Consider the following 21,906-nt stretch of genomic DNA (forward strand, 5'->3'; position numbering starts at 1 on the left):
AGCTCTATTAATTTTGGTTATAAAACCATTAGCTGAAGTCATATAACAGGATCCAGACATCAAGGGGTTCAATGTGGGCCAGGAAGAACACAAAGTCAATTTATTTGCAGATGATCTACTGATATATCTGACAGACCCAGCAAGTTCACTGACCAAGCTCCACTCCGCTCTGGAGGATTATGGGAGTCTCTGGATACAATTTTAATTGGGACAAGAGTGAAATTATGCTACGTACAAAAGGGGACTATCGTCAGTTTAAAGAAAACAGTCAATTGAAGTGGCCAAAAAAAGGGGATCAAGTACCTGGGAGTCAAGGTGGACAATAATTTGCAAAATTTATATAAACTAAATTATACTCCCTTTCTCAAAAAAATTGACGAGGACCTAAACAGATGTCCATCACATTGCCATCTTAATCAAGTTGAGCCACAAAAAATTAAAGACCGGGGGGGGGGGCAGCGGTGAGGTCCGATGAACTCCTATGATTATTGTTTTTTTCTTTGTGTATGTTTTTTTTTCATAAAACTTTTTAAGTGTAACTGTTTTGTTTTGCGTTCTTTTCTTGTGTCCCTAACTGGCCAGAATGATAAAGGGACACTGACAAATGTTAAAAGAATAAGGGACAAGGGCTAATTTATTGTTGCTTTTTTACTCTGAGGTGATTGTCTATTTAATGTTATCTTCACATGAAGTATTTGTGAAATGGGGTAGGGGGGATTGGACTCATCGGTGAAGTTTGCATATAACTGGAGAATGTAGTGTGTTCTTTTCTTATTATGGATTGTTGACGATTGAAAAAGATAAAAAAAAAGGTATATAAGATTATGAGGGGTATTGATTGGGTGGACAGCCAAAATCTTTTTCCCAGGACAACAATAGCATATACCAGAGGACATTTGTTTTAGGTGAGTGAAAGAAAGTTTAGGGAAGGTGACAGACAACTTTTTTTAAAATGTAGAGAGTGGGTGCCTGGAATGCATTCTGGAGGCGGTGGTGGAGGCTGGTACAATAAGGATATTTAAAAGATTCTTAGATAGGCACCTGGATGCAAGACAGAGGGTTATGCATGTGAGGTCGGGAAGGGTAAGATTTATGAGCAAATTCATATCGGTTGGCAACTCACTATTGTTGACCTTGCTTCATGCAAACTGACAACTGCATTTCCTTAATCAAATAATGACTGTTTTCAAAATTGTTGGATTAATATTTTGAGATGGGTGGCTTAAATTATTAAAACAATTAATTTTTTGCTTAGAAGATGGTTACAAGCAACGGAATATGCATACAAACCACTAGATGGCACCAGAACCCTAGTACTGCAGTTAACACAATAAAAACCAGCACATTTTCTAGATTATTGGATGTTAATTGTTAATACTTCAACTTTTTAAATCACTTTCATCAAAGATCTTAAACAGCAGAATTTCAGTGAGCCCAATAAATTTCAAGGCAATTTGATTAACGGAACCAGGTCAGTGAAGGAAATGTGGACTGCGGCCCTGACGATTGGTCAGGGATCATAGTAACCAGGTCCACAATGATGGAAAGCATTGCCACACAAGCCCAAATGAGAGTCAGGAAGTGTTTGACCCAAAGCTGTAGAGTATGCAGAAACTGGGCCCTTGGTAAACCTCTGCAAACATCTGGTGAGCCAGGTGCTGATCCATTGGAATTTCCTAATGGCTGGAGACCCAGATGGTTTGATTTTTGGCTTACTAGGTGATGTTTGTTGTACATTTTTCTGACTTGTTGGGGCTCAAGTTCCCATATTCCCTTTCCACTGATTTGGGCTTTGTTTCCTGCACTCCATTTAAACTTGCAAAGTTCACTGGATTATTCATTTTGTGATGTGTATTATTTTACACATAACAGACAGGGTTTGCACCTTGTCTTCATTGACCAAGTAGTAGTGGAGAGGGTTCAAGATCCTGAAAATCCACATTTTGGAGGACCTCTCCAGGAGCAAGGACATCAAAGCAACTGTGAAGAAGGCACATCAAAGTCTCTATTTTCCCAGAAGCATGAAGAGAATACTCCCTGAAACTTATTTTGGTATACTGTGGAAACTATAATGACCAGCTACTTCACAGCCTGGTTTGGAAACTCACGTACGTAGGAAGAAAGAAGGCTGGGAAAAATAGTAAATATAGTTGTGCATCACTGTTCACTGAAGACATCTGTGTGAGGTGCTGCTGAAAGAAATCAGCCAACTGCATGAAAAACCAACAACCATCACCCTGGTCACCCCTACTTCTCACTGCTCCTGAAGCCTCAAGTCCAGCCTCTCTGGTTCAAGAACTATTTTTCTCAACGGCTGTCAGGATCTTAAACCCACATGAACTCCCCTAACCCTAAACTAGTCTGGGTCCACTTAAAGAACTGTTTGCATGATCGTAACATCATTTTTTCCATGCTAACTGCAAACGAACATCTATTTATTTATTATATTTTTCTGTTTCATGGTTGATTGCTGTAATTTAATTTATAATGGGGCCGCATTAAGAAAGAATTTCTGTGCATTGTAGATGTGCATCTGACAATAAAATTGTGTTCGATTGTTCTTCACTATGTAACACACACACACACACAAAATCATTGATGTTGGAGTATAAATATAAATAACATCAGAGTCTGAAAAATCTGTTCGTCAAGTACTGCAAAGTCCCGAGTGGCTGAATTAACAATCTTACTGTGTGACATTCTCCACCAACGTGATCAATCCCAAACTTAACCGCCTATCCAGATTCGCGGAGGGATGGCGATCTCCCCTCGTTGTTTCCAAAGCACCGAGAATCCTGCAAACAGGACACTTGACAAGGAAATGGTTTAAACTGCAAAGACCTGGTCGGGATAACAGTGGGTAAGGATAGGCTGTCGTGAAGACAAGGCGAGAGCAGAACGATGGTGTGCAAGTGCTGGGTGGCCCTGGCACAGAGAGCTGACTGGATACTCAGCCGATTTTCCTCCCTCTCCCTGACCATCATTCCGTTCCTCAACCCTAACGCCCATTCATCAACTAAGGCCGCAACTTCTTTGCCTTACATTCCCAAACATCGCCTTCCAGGAAGGCCGAGCCGGCTCCTCCCTCCTCCTCCTTCCACCTCCACTTCCTCCGGCCACCCGGTCAACTCCCACCGGGCTGGGGGGGGGGGGGGGGGGGAACCGCACCGGCCCGGGGTACTTTCGGCGGTGCACCTTTCCGGGAGGGAGGCAGGCACCTGGCGATGGCCAGAATATGAGTCATTTCCGGGCCGAAGATGATGCGAAAGCGGCCGGCGGTAGCGGGCTGGCGCTGGGCCTGTCGGCAGCTGAGCGCAGGTAGAGCCGGTCACCGGCAGCTTGCGCGCCGACTCTACCCCGCGCGAGGGGGCGTCCACGACTCCCCCCCCCCAACTGCCCCGCGCGAGGGGGCGTCCACGACTCCCCCCCCCAACTGCCCCGCGCGAGGGGGCGTCCACGATTCCCCCCCCAACTGCCCCGCGCGAGGGGGCGTCCACGATTCCCCCCCCAACTGCCCCGCGCGAGGGGGCGTCCACGATTCCCCCCCCAACTGCCCCGCGCGATGGGGCGTCCACGACTTCCCCCCAACTGCCCCGCGCGAGGGGGTGTCCACGACTCCCCCCCCCCCCCCTAACTGCCCCATGTGAGAGTGGTCATTCATCCCTGGGCAAGGTGGGTAGTGTCTCACCCCTTGCTTGAGAGGTGGCAGTACTTACCCCCCACCCCACATAGTTGGAAGTGGTCTCCGTTGGTCGATCCCCACGCATTCTTGTGTAATGTATGATGTTCCAATGTGAGCTAAATATTTTAAATTTTTTTTCTGATAGGAGCTTTAGTTTCAGTTTCAATTGCAATATAAAAGTTTTTTTTTTATGTAAAGCATTCCTTCTCTCAATTCAGTGTCGGAATGTACCTTTATTCAGGAGGATTAAAACTGATTGCAATAGCAGAACATCTTGTCTGGAGTGCAGTCTTTTCTTCAGCGGAAATGATTAACTGATCATTATTGTATTTTGTGTAGGCTGTGGAATTCTTCATGGTAAAAAAAAGCATTCAAGATTGACAGTTGATTGGCTACCAAATTTCTCAATTTTTTCTTTCTCAAACTTCAAAAACACAGAAATCTGGATTCAGAACAGTGAAAGTAGTTTAGAACCATTGTGGTTATCTGCCTACTCAGACCAGTATTTTTGAAATGGATTCATAAAATGCTGAGGATATCTGCCTGATGTAATAATGTATTTGGACAAAGGAATTGTAATAAATAACACTTAAAAATTAATGTTGTAGATTAATAAATTGAAAGGTGATGTGGAGTCCAGAGAAATTGAGGAATAGTGTTAACAAAGAATTCTGGGTAGATGGAAGTTTTTTCAGGGTACTTCAGAAAGTGTTTAGAGTTATTTTCTTAATTTTTGTTTCTGGTTAGATGGAGCACTTTTTTTCCTGAGCCTTTGCAGATTTAAGAAACACAGTAGACTGCAAACAGGTCAGACCAGAACCAACTGCAAATAAATGTGGTGGACAAAATTAAACCACTTGACTTGCTATTGGAACATAAAAATATAAGAAATCAGACCAGAAGTAGGTCATTTGCCCCCCCCCCCCCCCCCTATTGAACCGGCTCCATCATTTAATAAGATTATGACTGATCTGGCAGTGGACTCAGCTCACAAACCTTCCTTTTCCCCACACTGTAATTCTTAATTACCCTATTTCCTCATCTCTGATTTTAAATATATTAGGGCAGCCTCTACTGTTTCCTTGGGCAGAGAATTTCACAGATTCACTACTCTCTCAGATAAGCAGTTCCTTCTTATCTCAGCATCTTCTTATCTTTCATAATTATGTGTTTCTTTAAGATTCCCTCTCATTTTTCTGAATTCCAGTGAGTATAGTCCAAGGCAAATGCTCTTGGATAGACCTAATTTCTCTGCACTGCCTCCAAAGCCAATATACCCTTTCTCAAGTAAGGAGACCAGAACTGCACACAGTAGTCCAGGTTTGGCTTCATCAGTATCATTACAGTTACAGCAGAACCCCTCCTGGTTTTAAATTTAATCCCTCCCACCAGTGTTCCATTTAGTTTAATGATTATGTCCAACATTAGATGAGTTCTAGAGAAACACTAAGACTAAAGAAGCTGGAATTTTGATCATACATGTACTGCTGAAGGAACTCAGTGGGTCAGGACTCCATAAAGGACTGCTTATTCAATTTAAGCAACTTTTTTAGGTCAATGTAGCAAAATGTTGGAAAAACTCATCAGGTCAGAGAGTTAATGTTTCAGGTCAGATGCTTTGCCAGAGTCAGAAAAGAGTTCTGAAGCGACCTGAAACATTAACTCCTTTTCCTTTTCCACAGATATTACTTGACCTGCTGAGCATTCCCAACATGTTCTGTTTTTATTTCAGATTTTCAATATCTGCAGGCTGTTTTTTTTAATTAGATAATCTAGTTGAACATTTTCCATTTTTACCCTCACTAACACCCATATTAACAGAAGCAGAACCATATAACCGTTTACAATGCAGAAACAGGCCATGTCGGCCCTAGGCGTCCGCACCGGTTCACTGTAACAACTCCACTAGCTCCCCCCCTCATAACTCTCCAACCCCCTCACATCCATGTAAACATTCAACCTTCTCTTAAACGACAGAAGGGACCCTGCTGCAACTATCTCCTTTGGAAGATCATTCCATTCTGCCACCACTCTCTGAGTGAAGAACATTTCTCCTAAAGTTTTTCCCCCTTACCCTTAACTTATTCCATCTTTTTCCAACCTCCCCTGCCCTCAGGGGAAAGAGCCTATTTACGTCTAGTCTATCATAATCCTTCATAATTTTAAATACCTCTATCAAATCCCTTCTCAAACCATCTATATTCCAATGAATAAAGTCCCAGTCTCCTTAATCTCTCCCTGTAATCCAGATGCTGTAGGCCAGGCAACATCCTTATAAATCTTCTCTGCACCCTCTCCACCTTATCTATGTCCTTTCTATAATTTGGAGACCAGAACTGAAGACAATACTCCAAACCTGGCCTCACCAAAGCCATAAACAGCCACAGTATCACTTCCCAGCTCCTATACTCTATACTATGATTTATGAAGGCTAGCATATAACGACTGAGGAAAGGTGAGAAAGAAAAGAGACAATGAAAGAAAGGAAAATATAAAGTTTGCAGCCATTCACCGGACTTTAAATTATCCTCCCAGTCTTTCTCTGGCTCTGTGCTTAAATTCTGGCATCCTGAGAAACCACTTCCTGAAGGTCGGAGACTTTTGTATCAGTCAGACACCTTGCTGATTATAGAAAATCAAAGTCAGATTTTACATAAACATATTCATGAATTATAAACTATTGAGAGTTAAATCCAGTTCAGTATTGAGAACAAAAGAACGCCAATTACATTGTGAGATTTGTTAGTTGTCACCATTTCCACATGTATCTTCTTTCCTCAATATGACTCAGCATCATTTTGACTTGTATTGGTTTTACAGAGTGGATTCGAACCTACTTTAAGACAAGCTGACAATCTAAGCTTGCACTGCAAGAGATGAGATGTATGCGATTGCTTCATATTACTTGAAGAGGAATAAAAATTATATTTCAGAGTTGTCCATTAGATTTGGAAGACTGACAGATTGCAAAGCAGCAAAGTATGCAATTTATTTGAATCAGAGACTTATGTCTTCAAGCTCTATTACACTTAAGTACCATATTTTTACGCATATAATGCGTGTGTTGTATGCATATTTTACAAACCAGGTATCCCCTGCACATTATATGTGTGTGTGCTATATGAGAACAAATATTTAATAGTGGGTGTTGGAAAGTTGAACCAGCAATTTATAGCGGGTGTAGGAATATAATAGCATTGAAAGAACGAGCACAATTAATAGCGGCTGCAGTAAAGACGTGGCTGCAATTTAAAGCGGGCGGGGGAATATTATAGCGAGTATGAGAATTATAATAGTGGCATTGAAAGAATGGTCGCAATTTATAGCAGCTATGGGAAAGACGCAATTTATAGTGAGCGTGGGAATATGATAGCAAGCATGAGAATGTAATAGTGTCATTGAAATGATGGGCACAATTTAAAGTGGGCATGGGAAATTTTGATCTTGGGAATATCTCCTTCTACTGAATGCCATGGTATTCCTATAAAAAGGATATTCTGGCTTGGGCACTTAACCATATCAATGTTTATTGCCCAGACCCATCCCTGAGGGAGGAGATTAACATATAGAGTGCATCTGATTTGGAGACAACAACATTAGAATTAAAATCCTGCTTAACTCTGAAGCCTGTCTTTGATCAATTTAATTGATTCCTCTCCAAAGCTTATTAATGTGTTGCAGCAGGATATCATGATATAATAGACAATTGACACCTCTGGAGGAAGTTGATTGGGTGTTAATTGTGGGAGATTAAATGTGGCAGATACTGGTAGGTGTTTTGTTGTCTCTTATCCCACTTAAATGCAAATTGCTTTTGTCAGTCAAAATTTAAGAATAACCTACATCTATGCGATATATATGCGTGTGTCCATTATACGAACATATTTTTACACAGTTTATGAATTTTTGTGTGGTCTATGCGTGTGCATGTTATATGAATGAAAATGTAGTTACCTAATCTGCATTTCTGAGGAAAGTAGTAAAATGAAATGCTGATTTTTAAATGAAATGTTAAATTGAGGCGCCATTTCCTTCTTCGTGGTACAAAAGAGTTCACTGCACCATTTGAAGAAATGCAGAGGTTTTCAATGTCCTTGCCACGGTTCTTCTACAATTCTCATTAAATATGTGATAAACTGCTTTTATGTGAATCTCGGCTGCACCATTTCATCGGATGCAAGGATCGACAACGAGATAGATAACAGACTCGCCAAGGCAAATAGAGCCTTTGGAAGACTACACAAAAGAGTCTGGAAAAACAACCAACTGAAAAACCTCACAAAGATTAGCGTATACAGAGCCGTTGTCATACCCACACTCCTGTTTGGCTCCGAATCATGGGTCCTCTACCGGCATCACCTACGGCTCCTAGAACGCTTCCACCAGCATTGTCTCCGCTCCATCCTCAACATTCATTGGAGCGACTTCATCACTAACATCGAAATACTTGAGATGGCAGAGGCCGACAGCATCAAATCCACGCTACTGAAGATCCAACTGCGCTGGGTAGGTCACTCTCCAGAATGGAGGACCATCACCTTCCCAAGATCGTGTTATATGGCGAGCTCTCCACTGGCCACCGTGACAGAGGTGCACCAAAGAAGAGGTACAAGGACTGCCTAAAGAAATCTCTTGGTGCCTGCCACATTGACCACCGCCAGTGTCCTGATATCGCCTCAAACCGTGCATCTTGGTGCCTCACAGTTCGGCAGGCAGCAACCTCCTTTGAAGAAGACCGCAGACAAAAGACAAAGGAGAAAAAACCCAACACCCAACCCCAACCCACCAATTTTCCCTTGCAACCGCTGCAACCGTGTCTGCCTGTCCCGCATCGGACTTGTCAGCCACAAACGAGCCTGCAGCTGACGTGGACATTACCCCTCCATAAATCTTCGTCTGCGAAGCCAAGCCAAAGAAAGAAGTGCAAAAATAATCTGCTTCATTTGTCTCCAATGCTGTTGTGAATACATATTTCAATCAAATAACTGAGCACATTCTAAAGAATAAGAACAATTTTTATATCGAAAGAGACTGCTGAATCAAACCCTTCAATCTTCTGTCCCCACTTTCTTTGCCCTTGAGGCAAAAATAAAAAGAAATGTTTGAAGTGCTCAGCCTGTTTAGCAGCAACTGTTGAAAGAGAAATTAGTTATTGTTTCTGGTCAGGGTCTCTTGCTCAGAACTGGAAGGAAGAGTGCAGAGGTGCAAACCAAAGCTGCAGGAGGTGTGAAGTGTCGACATATGGAGATAAGGCATTAGCATAAGGACTGACCATTAATTACAATTTTGAAAGGCCCTGGATCTGATGGGTTTCATGTGGAGTGGCATTTTTTAAATTATTTTCTTAATTGCTCACACCTTACTTGAGTGTGGTGTTTATAGATCCGTTAAAACAGGGCAAACTTCCAGATTAATTTAATGATGCTTGTATATATTTAATTGCGAAGAAAGGTAAAGACACAACAGAATGTTCCTCCTACAGTCCAATTTCTTTACTGACTGTTGATGCTAAAATTTTGGCTAAGAATTTAGCCAATTGGAGGGAAAAATTCTAACATCAGTTATTTCTGAAGAGCAGACAGGGCTTATTAAAAAAATGATATTCCTATTTCAATATACGCCACTTAATGAATATTATGCTTTTGCCCTCTGGGAAACCTTGAGTGTATTCTTTCATTGGATGCAGAAAAAGCTTTTGATCGAATAGAATGGACATATCTGTTTACAACTCTTGAAAATTTTAATTTTGGTTCTGATTTTATAACATCGTTTAAATTGTATTCCTGTCCATCTACCACAATTCTTACTAATTTGCAACAATCCCAACCTTTCAATCTGCAACGTGGCATTCGTCAAGGATGTCCATTAAGTCCTTCATTATTTGATCTGGTGATTGAACCATTGGCAATTACATTTAGTGAGCGCAAGAACATTTTGGGGATATGGAGGAAAGTGATTGAACATAAAGTTTCCCTTTATGCAGATGATCTACTTTTCATTTTGATCCAGTCACCTCCCTCCCCTACATGATGTTATTAATTTTACAATTCAATTAATTTTCTGGATTTAAATTGAATTTGAATTAAAGTGAACTTCTTCTGTTGCATTCTTCTGCATCAATGTATAATGGTTTTCCTTTTAAGATCATTAAAAATCTATTTACCTATCTTGATATTACAATTACAAAGGATCATAAACATTTTTTTAAGGAGCTTACTACATTCAAACAAGTGAAGCATTCCCTGATTCAGTGATCACCTTTGTCTACAACCTTAGTTGGCCGAAAAATTCTATTAAAATGAATATCTTACTTAAATTTTTAAATCCTTTTCAATATGTTCCAATTTTTGTTCCTAAATCATTTTTTGACTTAATTGATTCAGCGATATTGTCTTACATATGGAAGGATAAGCACCCTCGGCTTAATAAAGTTCTTCAGTGGAGATCTAAGAGAGATAGTGGTATGGCTTTGCCTAACTTTAGATTGTGGCAGCTCGACCACGTAACAGGTGAACCATCTCACAGAGTCTTGGGCAAATCTGTGGCAGATCTGACTGTAAGAGCTCCGGATGCAGGGCAAGCCCATAGTCTGGCGGCTGATGTCATAAAGGTCCCGGGAGTCACAAGCATCATCGGGTTCTGAGGGATTTAAGTGCACATGAGAGTTCTATTAAAGTCAGTTGCTTCCAACTGCGTGGTTCTTTCGCTCGCTGTGTGCCTAGTGCAACTACATGGACATGCCGTGAGTGAGCAGCATTGTTGCTCCACGTAGATCGCCTAGGCGACCGCACACCATTGGCCTTAATGGATGAGACACTGGCACTAGCAGACGGCCATAAGCCATGTGTACTGTTCAAAAAAAAATTTCTCAAGCAGATGCCAGAAGCTATCTGCCTCCTCATTGCTGACGATGATTTCAGTGACCCACACAAAGTAGCGGCCTGCGCAGATATCTTGTGGCACTCCAAATTGCATGACAGGTCCTCTATTGACCAAGTTGCTGCATCATGCTCTAAGTCCTGGTCTTCCCCATGCCACCAGTGACTGCTACCCAATACTCCACATTCAGGACTACAGCCAATTTGCAGGGGGCACACATCTTCCCAAGGTCGCCCTGGTCCATGTTTAACACCACATTTTCATCCACTCCAGCGATGACCCCAAGATGACCTTCATCATCCCATTCAGCCTTTTCGAGTTCCTGCAAATGCCTTTCGGACTCAAGAACGTGGTATAGATGTTCCAGTGGTTCATTAACTCAGTGGAGCACGGCTTGGATTTTGTCTTAATCTACTTAGATAATATCCTGATCACCAGCCACTCCCTCCAAGAGCATTTGACACCTCTGTGCCAACTCTGCTGCTGCCTGAATGAATATGGCCTGGCCATCAACCCTGCGAAGTGCCAGTTCAGGCTGTCAGCAATTGATTTCCTTGGGCACTGTATTGACCGGCATGGAGCAGTTCATTTGCTAGCAAAAATCGAGGCCACATGCCAGTTTGCCAGGCCCAGTAGAGTCAAGGGCCTACAGGAGTTCGTGGACATGATCAATTTTTACCACTGGTTCCTACCATCAGCGGCCTAAATCATGTGACCCCTCTTTAGTCTGATGTCCGGCAAGGCCAAGGAAGTTACCTGGGACACAGAGTCAGCAGTGCCTTTTGAGCAGGCCAAAGATATTCTTGCAAACGCCACCCTCCTGGTACATCTGTGGGTGGATGTGCCCACAGCCCTCACGATTGATGCTTCCAACTCAGCAGTCAGCGGCATGCTGGAACAACAAACTGAGGGTCAGTGGAAACCACTTGCATTCTTCAGCCAGCACCTGCGACCCCTGGAACTGAAATACAGCTCCTTTGACAGGGAGCTACTTGCCCTCTATCTCGCTATCCAGATCTTTCAGTATTTCTTGGAGGGGTGGGAGTTCACGGTCTTCACAGACCAAAAATCCTTTATCCAAAGTGTTGGATCCATGGTTGGCATGGAAGCAACACCACCTGTCATACATCTTTGGAGTATACCACCACATCTCCAGGAAAAACAATGTCGTGGCCAACACATTATCTTGCATCCACTTGGTTCATTCTTTGTGCCCAGGGTTGGATTATGTGGCGATCGCCAAGTCACAGCAGCTGGACAAAGAAATGCCGGCCTACCACACTGCAGTCTTGGGCCTGCAACTTGAGGACATCTCTATCAGCCCAACAGGCAGCAAGCTTCTCTGTGATGCATCCACTGGCCAAATCCGGCCCATTGTTCTAGCCCCTTGAAGGCATTGCATTTTCAACGTACTACATGGTTTGGCCCACCCGTCCATTTGGGCAACCATCCAACTGGCAACAGATAGATTTGCTTGGCATGGCCTATGAAAGCAGGTCGGGCACTGGGCCAGCACATGCATACACTGCCAGAACTCCAAAGTCCAAAGGTGCGTGAAGGCCCCCCATTCAGTCCTTCCAGCTGATGCACAGGTTTGAGCATGTCCATGTGGATATTGTTGGCCTGCTGCAGGTCTCCTTGGGGGCAAGTTACGAGTTCACCATGGTCGATAAGTTCACCAGGTTGCCAGGAGCTGTACTGCTCACCGACATGTCTGTGGAGTCCTACATCAGAGCCCTCATTGCAAACTGGGTTGTATGTTTCAGCCTGCCTACTGACATCACCTCAGACGGGTGATTGCAATTCACATCCAGCCTCTGGTCAACGCTGGCACAGCTACTTGGGACCCAGCCGCACCACACCACGGCCTACCATCCGCAGTTTGACAGCTTTGTAGAGTGTTTCCAACGGCCTTATAGAACATTTCCACCAGCACCTGAAGTCAGCCCTGATGGTGCACCTCTGGGGCCTGAATTGGGTGGACAAGCACCCATGGATGCTTCTTGGCATCTGCATGGCTCTCAAAGAAGACCTAGCCACGTCTTCAGTAGAGTTGGTACACAGTGCCCCACTGACGGTTCCAGGTGAGTTTGTGCTAGCGGCCCATGGCACAGAGGAGACACCTGCGGTAGTGCTCACAAGACTCCGAGAGAAGGTAGGAACACTAGCTCCTGTCTCAACACCATGCCATGGCCCGTCACCTTCCACTGTCCCCAAGGACTACCAAGTCTGTGACTATGTCTTCGTCTGCAGGGCCATGCACTGTCTATGTGAGGGCCCATATAAGGTGGTACATCAGTCATCCTCGACGTGAGCGGCCATGGGGAGACCTTCAATATTGACTGCCTCAAGCCAGCGCACCTAGACCTGGATCACCCTGTGCATGATGCATTATACTATTTTTCAAAAACGTTATAGAGAGGGTATTCAAAGTTGTAAGAATCTGTTCATTGATGGATGCTTGCATCATTTGAGCAACTTTCTGCTAAATTTAATCTGCCTAAACCTCAATTTTTTAGATATTTGCAAATCTGACATTTTCTTGATTCACAGTTTTCTGATTTTCCAAGAAAGTCTGAATCAAATTTTGTCAATTAGTTTTTTAGTTTAATGCCTTCTTGTAAAGGTTTAATATCTATTATTTATGAGAAATTATTATGTTTAAAACAGACTTCTCTAGTTAAAATTTAAAAATGCTTGGGAACAGGATTTAAATTTGACTATATTGGATTTGGATTGGGATACATCTCTTACATTGGTTAATAGCTCTTCGTTATGTGTCCATCATTGTATATTACAATTTTTGGTGGCACATAGAGCACATGTGTCTAAGGTGTTAGGTTAAATTGTCTCGCTTTTACTCTGATATGAACCCCTGTTGTGACAAGAAGAGTGGAAAAGTGTCATTAATTCATATATTCTAGACTTGTTCTAGTTTAGAAAAAGGCTGGAGAAAGGTTTTCTGTACTTTGTCTACAATTTTTAATATAGATTTGTACTGAATCCTTTGGTGGCCCGCTTTGGTACAATGGGAGGGAATAATTCTTCTTTATCCCTGGTTCAGAGTCCTGTTATCTCTTTTACCTTTCTTTTGGCGAGGTGTGGAATTTTACTTAAATGGAAGGATGCTGTCCCACCTACTCGTGATCAGTGGTTGCATGACATCATGTCTTGTTTGAATATGGAAAAGATTTGTTCTTCAGTTAATAATTCAGATATAAGATTTCAGACATTGTGGGGGTCATTTATGACTCAATTTCTTATTTTATAATTTCATTTCAATGTAATTGAATTGCCTGACGTGTCTTTTCCCTGTTCTTTTTCACTTTTTTCTTTTAATGTTAATCATATATAGCATCTGGCAATGCTGTTATGGAGGGGTACTGAGCTTTTCTTTTTGTTTTGTTTCTCCTTTTTTTATTATTTTCCTTTATTTTCCTCATATTTTAGTATTTAAAACAATTCTACCTGGACTATGAATCATGGATATGCTTTACAATTTATATTAGTTTTTGATATACTGATTGTTTTATTAATTATCTCATGGTATTGTATTACTGTAAACTCTTTATTAAAATAAATACAAATATTTTAAAAAGAAAGGGCTGGGCATTCTAAAGATATAGGGTGAGAAAGCATGGTATGCAAAGTGATGAGTGTGCAATTTACCTGAAGTTGAAAAATTTCAAGAAGATATGGTGTTCAAGTTCACCATTGGCAGCAGAGGAGGATGCTATAGGAATAGAATTGAGAATTAAAGAGACATGCAACAGGAAGCTCAGGTCACCCATGAGACCCAGAAGTGGAATTTGGCCATTTGGCCCTGTGGATTGAGTGTGGTGCTCTGCTGAACAGTCGTTCTTTTGAGAATCCTCACAGGTAGTGAATTCCATATTCAAACCTCAATGTTTAAAAGAACAATGTCCTTGCTCACCAAATTTAGGAATCCCTTGTTCCCTGATAAGCCAAACAAAATGCAGATAAAAGTAAAAATGCAATACTGGAGAAACTTGCCATTTTGTTCAGAAGCCTGTCCACATTTTGTTCTTACCTTGATGAAGGGCTCAAGCCTGAAATGTTGGTTATGCATCATTACCTTTGCTACATAAAGTACACTGATTGCTGAGTTGTTCTCTACAAAATTCAGATAAAACATGTTTCAGTAATTCCTTCCCTTCTTTGCTGTTTATTCTAATATCCCAATCAGCGCAAGAGTAAGTTCATTATTCAAAAGTTTGGTTCATCCCTGAAATTCACGTTCATACATCTACTTACTATTTGTCTTTTCTTTCTTCCTTCTTTGTCAATCCTTTGATGATTTGCTTCCCAGCAATTTAAAGCATTCTGAAGTGGCTAGTGAGTCTGGGACCCATAAATGGCATAACTTTGCTGTTGACTCAATTGAATTAAAAACCCAATATAATCCCAAAATCATCCAATATAGACTACAATCTTTTTTTTGCAATGAGTTAACTGGTTCTGATCAGTACATCAGCACCAGATACATTGATTTTATATTCTTCTTGATTTACCCTGAAACCCTTTATGTCTGGATCTAGACGGATGGATTCCATTAACGGTTCAATATTCAGGATGAATAGAGCTGAAGATAATGGACAACCTTGTCTATAAGATCTGGACAGTGGGAATGCTGATGAAGTTTGACCATTAATTATTACTTTGGCTTTAGTCTCAGAATATAGAGCCCTAACCAAATTAATAAATGTTTGTCTGTCCAAATTTTTTCAGCACTTTGAATAAAAAGTCACACTCCAATCTGTCAAAGGCTTTCTCTGCATGTATACCCATGGCGATGCTCAAGTCATCGCTTATTTTTGGCAGATGTATAGTACTGAGCAATCTCCATACATTGTCCACCGATTTCCTCCCTTGTACAAAGCCAGTTTGATTAGTGTTTATTAATTTAGGCAAATAAGTTGCCAATATATTTGCCAAGGCATAGGCTATAATCTTATAGTCTGTATTCAAAAATGATATGGGCCTATAAGATGACAGTGTTAATGGATCCCTACCTTTTTTAGGAATCAGCATAATAACTGCTGTTGAAAAGGACCCAGGCAAAGTGTGGGCCACCATTGCCTGATCTAGTACTTCCATAAACAGATGAATTAATAGATCTTTAAATTCTTTAAAAAATTCTGGTGGAAATCCATCCTCTCCCAGGTATTTATTAATTTTCAAGGAGGCAAAGGCTTCCCCATCTCAATTTGAGTAAAGGGAGTATTTACCCCCTCCCTTTATTCTAAGTTCAAATTTGGGAGCTCCAATTGTGACAGGAAACTCTCAATTTTATTCAAATCCCTCACTGATTGAGATTTATATAAATTAACATAAAATTGCTTGAAAGCTTCATTTATATCAGTGGTTCTCAACCTTTTTCTTTCCATTCACATACCACTTTAAGTATTCCCTATGCCATAGGTGCTCTGTGATTAGTAAAGGATTACTTAAGGTGGTATGTGGGTGGAAAGAAAAAGGTTGAAAACCACTGGTTTAATCATACCTAAATAACTCATGATGTGCACGGTTTCATAACTCCAAGGGAAATGAGCCAATGACAATTTTTCTCAAGCAAAATACTTCAGTAACAATTGGGTCTAAAACAATGGTTCTCAAGCTTCTCCCCACTCACATACCACCTTAAGCAATCCCTTACTAATCACAGAGCACCAATGGCATAGGGATTACTTAAAATGGTATGTGAGAGGAAAGGAAAAGGTTGAGAACCACTGATTTATATCCTTTGGTTTGTAAGAGATCCTGTCCACGTCCAGCTTAATCACATTTATTGTTCTGGAGGGTTGTCCTGCTTTCAACTGCCAGGAGAGGACCTATGGGCTCTTTTCCATAGCTTGTAGTATTTCCATTTAGATCTTGTTATCATTTTTTCCATTATATATAGTATTATACTTGGGGTTTTTTATTAATTAACATCTATGTTTATCACTTGTTGAAGGTCCTTTTCCAAAACTTTACAGTTACAATTCTTGCACCTCCCTTTTAAATCCTAGAGGCATAGCTAATTATTTGACCTCTCAAAAATGCTTTTAATATGTCCTATAGAAGAAGTTTATTCACAGTGGAATTGCAGTTGGTCTCACAAAATGTAGTTATTTGGGTCTGAATAAAGTTACAAAAATCCAGCCTTTTTAACATCAATGTATTAAGGTACCATCTATAGACCATCTCCTTCTTATCTGGCATATAGTCAATACAAGAGGTAAGTGGTCTGATAAGAGTGATCCTACCCTGTAAATGGGCTGAAACCAAAAATAAATCTATCCTCAAAAAGGAATAATTCCTCTCTCTAGGGTGAAGCCTTCTTGAGATATCCATTAAGTTCAGCTCCTCCATTAGCTTTAGCTTCCTTTGTCCTAGTATATTTTCTTTCTGATCTATCCAGAACTGGATCCAGACAGAGAGTAAAGTCTCCACCCACCAGTATGTTTCCATGACCATCAACCAATTAAAAAAAAACTATCTATTATGAATTTAATATTTCTTTAGTTAATACTTCTTTAGTGAAGTTAGGCATAAATATCCTTTGAACTTTATATATAATCAAGTAAAACTCTAGAATTCCAAAACTTTCAATCTATGTTGTTCAGTCCCAGTATCCATTTATCACATCATATATCTTCAGCAATGCACCGTGTCCTGTGGCGTATTTTATCAGCTCAATTAATGCCAAGTCCTGAAAGGTTTTTAAAAATATTTTATTTAAAATTCCAAATATGCAGTAACTATAATTATAATAATACAGATTAAAAAAAACAACAAATTGATAATATACATGATGGTTTTCACCCCACCCAAGAAACCCCTCTCTCCCACCCACACACCCCCCTCAAGAAAACAATGCACAAAATTAAAAATATATAATTTCATAGATAGAAAAGAGAAAGAAAAGAAATCCTTGGATTGCAGAGAAAGATGCCATCCAGTACAAATCACCAGATCTAACATAAACCTTCAGAGGAGAATCCAGAAAATCTAGAGGCATAAGAAGGATATCATTACAAATTTAATTCTATTATTTGCGTATACAGGTGACAAATTCTTAAAAACATAAGGTACTTATTCCCTAAATTATAATTTTTTTTTCCTAAAGGAATACAGCTTTGAATTTCAGTGTGCCACCTTGGCATAATCAAAGATAGATCAGATTTACAAATATTGCAATATATTTCCTTGCTATTGCTAATGCTAATTTAACAAATTCCAAATGATAAATTAATAGTTTTAATTTAGGTCTTCTGCAAGGTTTAGTTCTATTCATACAAATGTATTTGTGTATTGTAATGAAAGCATTCCATACTGTTCACTTAAAAATATTCACTGTTCCAATTTAGGGTGGAACTATTCAATTATCTGTATTTGCATGAGACTTTTTAGGTTCAGCACAAATAATGGCATGAATTTGTTGTGATGGAGTAGAAGTACAGGTAGTACATTTATATTTTACAGACATAAAGCATTTGGATCCAATTGTGGTATGCCACCTTACTTTGCTTTCAAAGAAATAGTGTTCTCTTTAAGATTCATGCAGAGTTCACAAAAGCTTTCAAGTTCTTTCTACTTTTAAAAATGTCTCATCTAACCTGCTTCAGTTTTTATTAGTTCCTAACAATTTGCAATAACACTCCTCTGAAATGATTTTGCTCCAGAGGGTTGTGAATCTGTGTTACTTGTTGCCATAGGTGGCTGTGGAAGTGAGGTTGTTGGGTGTATTTAAGGCAGAGATGGACAGGTATTTGATTAATCAGGGCAGTAATGATTATGGGGAGAAAGCTAGGTAGTGGGACTGAATGGGAAGATGGATCAGCTCATGATTAGAATGGCGGAGCAGACTCGATGGGCCAGTGGGCCTACTTCTGTTCCTATATCTTGTGATCTTTTAAATCAGCATAAATTATTTAAATGATTGGGATAAGACTTTCCAAACCATATGGTTTACTAATGTTTATGATCAATGGAAAGAGGATTTGAAAAATATAGTTAAGATTTTGTATTGCTAAGTTTGATTGGAAGAGGCTAAGAATGCCTGCTGATCCACCAACAGTCCGGATAATCATTCAAAGAACAATCTAAACAGGATTTCCCAGAGTGAGAAACACAAAAATTACAGATGCTGGAACCCTGAGCAAGCAACGAGAAGCCAGAGGAGCTCAGAAGGTCAGGATGCAAATGGTCACTCAACATTTCAGGTCTGGACCTTTAATGAGTCTGGTTAAAGGTTCTGCACCCGTATCATTGACTGATCATTTCTCTCCATGGATGACCCATGGAGTCCCTCCAGTTTCTATTGTCTGATCAGGACTTTCCAAAGCTCTTTGCAGGCAATTAAGTACCTTTTGAACCATGGTCACTTTTAGGATACAAGACAAATTAACAGATGACAATTTGATATTGACAATGATATGTTTTACTGATTCTCAGGAGATTAGTTGCTGAAATATGGAGCAAGAAACAAACTGCTGGAGAAACTAACAAATGTGGCCTGACCTGCTCAGTTCCTCCAGCAGTTCTTTCTTTGCATCTGTTTTAGAGATTTCTAATTTATTGTCAGAGTGCATACATGATATCATATGCAACCCTGAGATTTTTATCCTGAGGGCGAGGCAGAATTACCACTTATTGAATAACGCAAAAAAAACTGCACACAAATAAATAAATAAAGAGATACAGAGAGGAGAAAACAACAATAAAATACAAAAGTAAGAGTCCCTGATTGAATTTATTTTTGAGGAATCTGATGGTGGAGGGATAGCAGCTGTTCCTGAACTTGGTGGTGCGATCTTGTGGCACCTAGACCTCTTTCCTGATGGTAGCAGTGAGCAGAGAACATGTGCTGAATGTTGTGGATCCTTGATGATTGCAGCTGCTCTCTGACAGCAGTGTTCCCCGCAGATCTTCTTAATGGTAGGGAGGGTTTTGCCTGTGATGTCCTGGGCTGTGTCCACTAACTTTTGCAGGGCTTTACACTCGGGGGGAGGGGGGGTATCGCTATCCCCATATCAGACTGTGATGCTGCTAGTCAGCACACTTTCCACCAAATACCTGTAGAAATTTGCCAGGGTTTCCACTTTTGAGTTGGATGAAAAGTAAAGATTGTCCAGGGTGGAATTTCTTGCTGATTTTCAATCCCTTGGCATGGGACCTTTTATCTGCATTTTTTGAGCAGAGAGGTCTTCATCCAAAATGTTACACCAGAAAAGTGGTACCTCTAACAGTGTCCCTACGTTATAATGGAATGCTGGATGATATATCGTCAAGGTATTGTGGAAGGGCTTGTTAACTAAGATCTGATTCTGAGATACACATCAGGATACCGAGTTAGCAAAAATTGAATGGTCAATTTGATGTTTTAATTTTAACCCTATTTAGGACAAACTAATTTGTTGTTTTGCTTGCTGCATGAACCTGTGGGGAGAAAGTGTAAAGGACATGAGGACCTACATGAAAGACCAGCTCTTCCTTCCTTATTTCTTTAGAAGCTCCTTCAATTTTTTTGTTGTATTCTATCTGCTTGTACAGGTACTCCCCAACATATGTCCGTGTTCCATTCTGGATGACTGGTTGCATCTTGGAATGGACGTATGTCAGGGAATTGCCCTACCTGTGATACTGAAGAGTAAAATGTTCAATTTCCTTCTGTTCTTTATCTCTGAATCCTTCTCATTCTCTTTGTTGCTGTGAACTCTACTAGCCTCTAAAATCTATCTGACTGTCAGAATATTGAGCAATGGAATCAGAAAAAACGGGACATAAGGAGTTAAACTGCAGTGAAATATCTCAACATGGTGGCCACCAAGGGCAGCTCTTGGAAGAGGTCGGCCTCCAGCCAACATGGTGGCCATCTTAGATGGGCCCAATTTTCACCATAATCGCATAAGTTTTATATTTTTTATTTATTTAAAAAATATTGGTTGTATGTGCGGATGAACATAAATCGCATTGGTTGCAAGTCGGGGAGTACCTGTATTCTTTGATCCTCCCAACATTGAATGGTTTGAAATGTTTTGCTGCAATAAATGTAGATATTGTTGGTGAATAGATTTGCACAGGCTTTGTTATGAATCAAGATGATGGCATAAGTATTTAAATGTGTGAGCAGCAAAATGAATGAATGGAGATTTTACAAAATCAAATCCTTAAAGATGGAAGTCACATTTACTTTTTCAATGTACTGAGGAATACCAATAATTTACTGACTCTCAAAAATTTACATTTACCAAAGGATGATTCCACTCCCCAGAGTCATAGTTGCCTGCACCTCTGGTTTCGTATCAAGAATTATTTTTTGTGTGTTTTTTAAAATTTTCATGCATTAGAGTCAATACTTAACTGCCTCACAAAACTGCTTCAAACTAACATTATATTTTTAACAAGGGATTTTTACCCATTGGCATTTATTTGAACAGGCAAAAGTGTTGAAATATTGAAGAAAGGAATGATGTATTTGGTTAGAATCTTTCAAATCTCTAACAAAACATCCAAAAGTACTTTATAGCCAATGAATACCTTTAAAGTTAGTTACATTTTTAATATAGAAATAGGATAGCTAATTTGCATGCAGTGAGCTCTCAAAGGTTAGATTGCCCAAGTAATCTGTTCTTGGTCATTATCATTTTGTTGATTGTGGAAGCTTGATATGCGCAAGTTGTCTACTGTGTTTTCTGTTTTTAATATGTGACTACACCAAAAGTATTTGGCAAAAATGCACGTTTGGATGTGAAGAAAGAACATAAATACAAGTTTTTTTTTTAGTCATTTTAATGTACCCATCCATATAAGCCCAAGTTTGAAATTTAGTAATAAACATCTTTATCTTTTATTCAAGAATAAGAGATCCATTTGATATCATGACGTTGCAGCCTCATCGAGCAGTGACACAGCAGTTGCCGCACATCCTGACCTCAGATTCAGCCTGTGGCGGCCCGCAATTACGGAGATCGGACCGGCACATCACGCGGCAGCAGACGCGGACAGAGATCGCTAAAGCAACTCCCAGGACAACAAACTGGCAGGGGTAGAAGCAGGGGCAGCATCAGACCAACAGCCCTAAAATGGCATTGGTCAAGCTGCCCAGCTAACTCAGCAGAAATAGGCTGGGGAAGAAGGGAATTCATATGCACGGATGTTCCCGCCCACTATTGTTATTCATATGGCTGATTCAGTCAATCAGCAAAGATGGAGGGAACTTGAAAAGTATAAAAGCAGCCTTTCCAGCCCTAATAAAGGAGAGCTTAACCTGCCACACTGAATGTGTGTGTGTTTCTTTGTAGCGGTCAGCTACAAGCCTGTGAAACTTGCATGTCCTG

At 40.5% G+C, this 21,906-nt stretch overlaps 1 protein-coding gene across 23 annotated transcripts in view; it reads left to right on the forward strand.

Moving 5' to 3' along the window:
* Positions 1–21,906, forward strand: part of sugct (succinyl-CoA:glutarate-CoA transferase) — a 544,214-nt gene that overhangs the window by 13,521 nt on the left and 508,787 nt on the right. For 14 of the 23 annotated variants that reach the window (XR_011352093.1, XR_011352094.1, XM_069920679.1 and 11 more), the window contains exon 1: positions 3,158–3,318. The exons of 2 other annotated variants lie outside the window; for them this stretch is intronic. Coding sequence is in view for 12 of the 21 variants with exons in the window: in XM_069920679.1 (XP_069776780.1) it covers positions 3,258–3,318 (61 nt within the window). In the remaining 9 variants the exon portion in view is untranslated. 7 more of the 23 variants (XM_069920684.1, XM_069920685.1, XM_069920683.1 and 4 more) reach the window with 7 other exon arrangements.

This window comes from Narcine bancroftii, chromosome 2, assembly GCF_036971445.1.
Source record: "Narcine bancroftii isolate sNarBan1 chromosome 2, sNarBan1.hap1, whole genome shotgun sequence".
In the NCBI taxonomy this organism is placed as follows: Eukaryota; Metazoa; Chordata; class Chondrichthyes; order Torpediniformes; family Narcinidae; genus Narcine; species Narcine bancroftii.